Genomic DNA, 6,198 nt, shown 5'->3' on the forward strand with positions numbered 1-6,198 from the left:
GTTTTTGTTCTTTTGTATTGGCGGCCAGTCGGTTAGTAGATATTGGAATTTTTTGTTCCTTTTGATTCTTTGTAGTATTTTTGGGGTTGATGTTGATAAAGGATAGATTTTATATTATTTCGATTTTCTGATTTTTGGCTACCCTATTGTTTTCCGGAAAATATTTTTGGCGTCCCCGTTTGGTATTTTGACACCGATACATTGTCACGCACCATTATTGGCATCAGGATATTGATCTCGATTATTGATGTTGACATGCATTGCACGCACTCTCATGACACATCGTTGACAATATTATCGGGTACTTTGACGAAAATACTAAACTACTTATCGGGCTCACCTTAAACGAGAGCGACTCGAGAGTCCGATATCCGTTAGTCCGAAATCGTGAATTGAGTGAGTGCATGAACTCCGCGCGGTCCCAGTGGTGCTTGAGAACCTCGTGGGCAAAGATCCGGGTCTCGTCTGTCTGTTAGGCAAAGATCCTGGACGAGTGCCACTTAGACTTCACGAGTCACCTTGGGTTGTCGCCTCGAGAGTTGCTTAGAGTCTACAGGGTGAGCACGAGACGTCTGCCGCCTTGAACATTTTCTTATTTATGTCTTATTTCTGATGAGACATATTCGGACTTGATGTATTATTGATATTCCGGACTTATAGATTTAGTTAGATGCTCTTGTGTGACGGATTTCGGATGCGGGGCGGATTTCATTTACTTCCGCATTTTCTTATTTATATTATAATTATGAAACTTTCGCTATTTTACTTCTTCCGCTATTTTATATCATTTGTGAATGTTGAGTTAAGGGTTCGCCTACCGAGATGGGAAAGGTAGGTGCCCGCGCGACTTAGTGAAATTGGGTCGTGACATGTGAGGTGGAGTGGATGGAGAAATTTGACATGTTATTTCTTATTGTGCTCTTCTTGTCCAACTTTTTCTTTCGTTTATTGTGTGGATGAGTTGAAGTTAAAACCATGTTAAAAGGAACCTTGATAAGGATGATAATGTTAATTAAAAAAAAAATAAGGACAAGTACGTATATTATTTGTATAACTATGTATAATCATTATATTTTTATATGTATGATTTGTATATCTATGCATTACCCTCCACATAATTACGATAATTACCTTCTCTAGGATAATATATAGCATGAAGTGTATATACATATACATATATGTGTGTATATATATATATATATATATATATATATATATATATATATATATTCTTGATTGTATATTAAGCTTGTGAAGATAGACAAGTATTTATATTCAACTTAAAAAATGAGCAGTTGAAGAAAAGACATCTAGCTTGGGGGAAAAAATGGGGAAAGAGTGATGTCATATTATCAGTAAAAGTAATGTTTGTCTCCCGCTTAAGTTTCACAGGCTACAAAGATGTAAACTAAACTAGGGCTGCATGCATTGCAAAAAGTTTAACTAGATAATACATATGAGTAAGAAGCTGTTGGAATTATTGATGAACTCGACAGAAATCACAGTTCACCGGAAAAGGAAAAGGTTTAGTTGCTATATTGATGTTTTCCGGTGAATATACAAGACATACAAATGTGTGTGTGGAAATGTGAAAATGTGGAAGTATGAAAGAGAAAAGTGCAGAAGTGTTCACATGGGAAAGAGTGGCTGATTCAAAATAAAATTGGACACGTGGCTACACATTCAAGAACCTTCCAAGCAATTTCCACATTTACATATTAGTTTTCTTTTTGTATATATCAAAATATAAAATCTGATGTAATAATTAGTTTGTTAGAAGGTGACCAATTAGAATAGGACACTTGTACAGTTTGTTTTGCTATTTTCATTCCATGTATTGCTATATAACGTGCACTGTACAGAACAATAAGATACAAGGAAAATTTCTCATCATTTGTCTTTTACATTTTATAGTTTTACATGGTATCAGAGCCTTGAGATTTAATCTCAGCTCATCTTTCTTTTCCTTGTTTTAGCTTGATCTTTTGTTGCGACGGAGACGATGTTGAAACGGACTGCGGGACTCAAGTTCCCGCTTTCATTTTCGCGGATCTTTGGATCTAAAGAGGTCTTCAATACCTCTCACCCCTTGCTTCATTTCACCATCGGATTCACACGGGACAGCTTTGCTTGTCAATACAGTTTTTGACGAAAAAAGTTTTGGGGGTTGGAAAAGAGCTATGTGGATAGCTCTAACTGCTAAAAATAAGGCTGGTTTCATAGATGGTTCAACACCAGAACCAGAAATAGGAACAGATCTGCGTAATGCTTGGGGTAGAGCCAATAATATGGTAATTTCGTGGATACTAAACTCCCTATCTAGAGACATCTCTGAAAGTGTGCTCTATTATGCTAATGCTAAGGATATCTGGGAGGAGTTAGAAGCCAGGTTTGGACAAAGCTCAGGAGCTAGATTGTATCAGCTCCAGAAAGAACTAAGCGACCTTATTCAAGGTCCAACTGATATAGCCACTTACTTTACTAAGATTAAACGACTACGGGATGAATTAGATACTTTGGATTCGTTTATTCCTTGCTCTTGCATTTGTTCCTGCAAAGCCAAGGAGAAAAACATTAAATCTAAGCAAGATGAAAGGCTTGTCAAATTTTTACTGGGACTCAATGATTCATACTGTGGTGCTAGGGGTAACATTCTTATGATTTCACCTTTACCCACTATTTCTAATGCATATGCCTTTGTTAGTCAAGAAGAAAAACAAAGAGAAGTTAACACACCAAAATACTGGGAGAGTCATCTTATTTTGTTCTTTGCCGCAAACCAGGGAAATTTCCCACAAAAACCCTTTGCTACGATTTGTAACACAAAAAGCATATTATGACAACAAGAAATCTTGTAGCATTTGTAAGTGCTTTAAGAAACCGAGTCACTCTATTGAGAAATGCTACAAACTTCGCATGGGTTTCCACCTAATTTCAAATTTACTAAGCAGCGAAATTTTCAGAACTCAATTCAGGGTAATGCAGTGTCTTCTAATGAGAATTCTGGGGAAGTGTTCATGTCTAATGCAAAAACAGGAGAACAAGGGAAACTTCTTTCTCCTGAGTAGTTGGCACAAGTAATACAAATGCTTCAACATGTGAAAAATGGAGATCAAAGCACTGTTTCTGATGGTATGGCATTTGTGAATTAACGCTATTTTTAACCCTTTGTCCTAGCCCTTTTTCTTTAAACTTAAAAGTGATTCTAGAAATTATTCTAAGACTACCTGGATCATTGATTCAGGTGCAACTGAACACATGAGTTACAACAAGTCTTCCTTTTTTAATTTTAGACCTTTGCCTAAAATCATCTCTGTTAGTTTACCTAATTCTCAGAAAGTTAAAGTTTCTCATATAGGGTCAGTCAAACTTTTCTCAAATCTTATCATTCACAATGTCCTTTATGTCCCCTGTTTTCATTTTAATCTTACATACCCATTCACAAGTTGTGCGAACTGACTTTCTAACATAGTATTTTTCGCCTCTTCTCATTGTTTTATACGGGCCATGATGAAGAGCCTAATGCTCCTTGGTGAAAGTCGGAATGGTCTTTACATCTTCAAGCATAGGATTCCGGTGGTTTCTTCTTCTGATTCCGGCTTCTAGAGTTTCTAGTTTAGTTTCTAAGTACGTTTTTAATTCCCGGAAGGATATTGTATCCGGTTTAGCTTTCTAAGTCGGTCTTGATTCCCGAAGGATATTGTATCCAATTTATCTTCTAGTTCTTTTTCTGTTACTAAAAGCGAGGTTGTGGCATGTAAGGTTGGGTCGTATGCCCTTTCAAATATTCAAAATATTAATGAAATTTCGGATGATGTTTGTTCTAAATTTCCTATTCCTTGCACTGTTGTCCACTAGCAAGACAACATAAAATTTGCCTTTTTACAAATAGCCAAATTTCTCTAAAGGTATCTTTGATTTGATACATATTGACACTTGGGGGCCTTACCAAACACCCATCTATGATGGATATAGATATTCTTAACCATAGTTGATGATTTTAGTAGAGGAACTTGGACATTTTTGTTATCTACTAAAAGCAATGCCTTCCCTATCCTCGAATCCTTTTTGATCATGATAGAGAGACAATTTCAGAGAAAAGTTAAAGCTATTAGGTCCGACAATGTATGGGAATTGGGATCAAGTTACGAACAGGGGCTAGTTTCTTAGTTTCTCAAGGCATTGTTCATCAAACCTCTTGTGTGGCCCACCACTGACAAAATGGTGTGGTTGAGAGGAAACATAAGCACCTTTTGGAAATCTGTAGGGCTTTGCTTTTTCAATCCCAACCGCCACATAAATTTTGGGGAGATGCTTATATGACTGCAACCTATATTATTAACGGATGCCCCACAAGTAATTTTCTTTCTTAACACCCTATGAAAAATTATTTGGGCATCCTCCTAGTTATTCTCATTTAAGAAGTTTTGGTTGTCTTGCTTTTGCCTCTACACATTCACATGGCAGATCCAAATTAGCACCAAGGGCAGAACCTTGCATTTTCCTTGGTTATCCTTTTGGGAAAAAGGGGTACAAGTTATTGAGTCTAGAATCACAAAAATATTTGGTTTCTAGAAATGTCATTTTTTATGAAGATATTTATCCTTATGCTACTGCCCAGTGTAATGTTCCTATATTTCCTTTTGATGAACCCATACAATCTAATCTTCCATCTTCCTTGCCATACATGCCCGAGCTTAACTCCTAAGTTTCTACTCCTACAACTAATGCACGGCTGATTCCCCCTGTTACCTACCACTTCTCTACCTAATGATTCCTCGCCTCTTTACACCTAATTCCAATTCCAATCCCCCAGTACACCACCTTCTTCTTCACCCTAATGAGTCTTTCTTGCTCCGATCTCTCTAGTCCCTAATCTATTATACTAAGACAATCTACCGGATCGGTGAAAACCAACTTACTTAGAAGATTATATACGTAACAGTGTTCGTTTCTCTAATGTTTCTGATGTCTGTTTTTCTTCATCTATCTCTTTTCCTCCTTTTGCATTTTCTGCACTTTCTAATGCTAACCAAGAATACATCAACAGTTTATCACAAATCAAAGAACCCTCAACCTTTCTCAAGCTATTCTTTACCCAGGTTGGCAGGATGCCATGACCAAAGAATTGGAAGCTTTGATCTCGAAAAATGACACGTGGGAAGTAGTCACTTTGCCTCCGGGGAAAGCGAGCACTTCCCTCAAAGTGGGTTTATAAAGTTAAATTAAAATCGGATGATGCTTGCCGAGAGGCTTAAGGCACGTTTGGTTGTGCGAGGTGATATACGACAAGCGGGGAGTTGATTTTACAGAGACTTTTAGTCCTGTCGTCAAGATTACTACTATAAGGTGTGTCTTGGCCATTGCAGTTAAGAAAAATTGGGGTCTCTATCAGCTTGATGTTAATAACGCGTTTCTACATGGTGAGTTAGACGAGGAAGTCTACATGAAGTTTCCAGCTGGGTTAAAAGTTGTTGATCCTACCCAAGTTTGTCGATTAAAGAAATCACTTTACGGGTTAAAACAAGCTTCGCGTCAGTGGTATTCAAGACTAACAGCTGCTTTGAGTTTTAAAGGTTTCACACATTCCTTAAATGATTATTCCCTTTTTTACAAAGTTCATGGTTCATCTGTTTCAATTTTAGCCGTCTATGTCGACGACATTTTGCTCACTGGCAACAACCCCGAAGAATTAAAGACTTTGAAATTGTTTTTAGACTCCGAATTCAAAATCAAAGACTTGGGGAACTTACATTATTTCTTGGGGATTGAGGTTATTCGTGAACCTCAAGGATTGATCCTTAATCAACGAAAATTTGTTCTTGAACTCCTTTCTGAGTATGACTGCCTTAACTTGAAGCCTGTTACATCGCCTTTAGTGACTCAAAAATTACATCTTGACATGGGTTCTCCACTCCCGCATCCGATTCGCATATCGACGTTTGATTGGTCAACTCAACTTCTTGACCCATACCGGACCGATATCGCCTTTCTGTACGCCTTAAGCCGCATATGCGATCCTATCAAAACCATTTAAATCGCACATCATGTTCTTCGTTATCTCCTCGACCCTGGTTTGGTCTTTTCCGAATTCTTCTCCTTCGTTTACATTGTTGGCTTTTTGCGACTCTGATTGGGCCACTTTCCCGGATTCTCGCAGATCTGTGAGTGGATTTTACATTAGCCTTGGTGGTAGCC

At 37.7% G+C, this 6,198-nt stretch overlaps 1 protein-coding gene across 1 annotated transcript in view; it reads left to right on the forward strand.

The window, feature by feature from the left end:
• Nucleotides 1-3,068, forward strand: part of LOC132066014 (uncharacterized) — an 8,585-nt gene extending 5,517 nt beyond the window's left edge. The window contains exons 2-3 of the mRNA XM_059459420.1: nucleotides 2,125-2,699; nucleotides 2,952-3,068. Coding sequence (XP_059315403.1) covers nucleotides 2,125-2,699; nucleotides 2,952-3,068 — 692 coding nt within the window. The remainder of the gene's footprint in view (nucleotides 1-2,124; nucleotides 2,700-2,951) is intronic.
• The last annotated feature ends 3,130 nt before the right edge of the window (nucleotides 3,069-6,198 follow it).

The sequence above is a fragment of the Lycium ferocissimum genome, chromosome 8 (assembly GCF_029784015.1).
Source record: "Lycium ferocissimum isolate CSIRO_LF1 chromosome 8, AGI_CSIRO_Lferr_CH_V1, whole genome shotgun sequence".
Lineage (NCBI taxonomy): Eukaryota > Viridiplantae > Streptophyta > Magnoliopsida > Solanales > Solanaceae > Lycium > Lycium ferocissimum.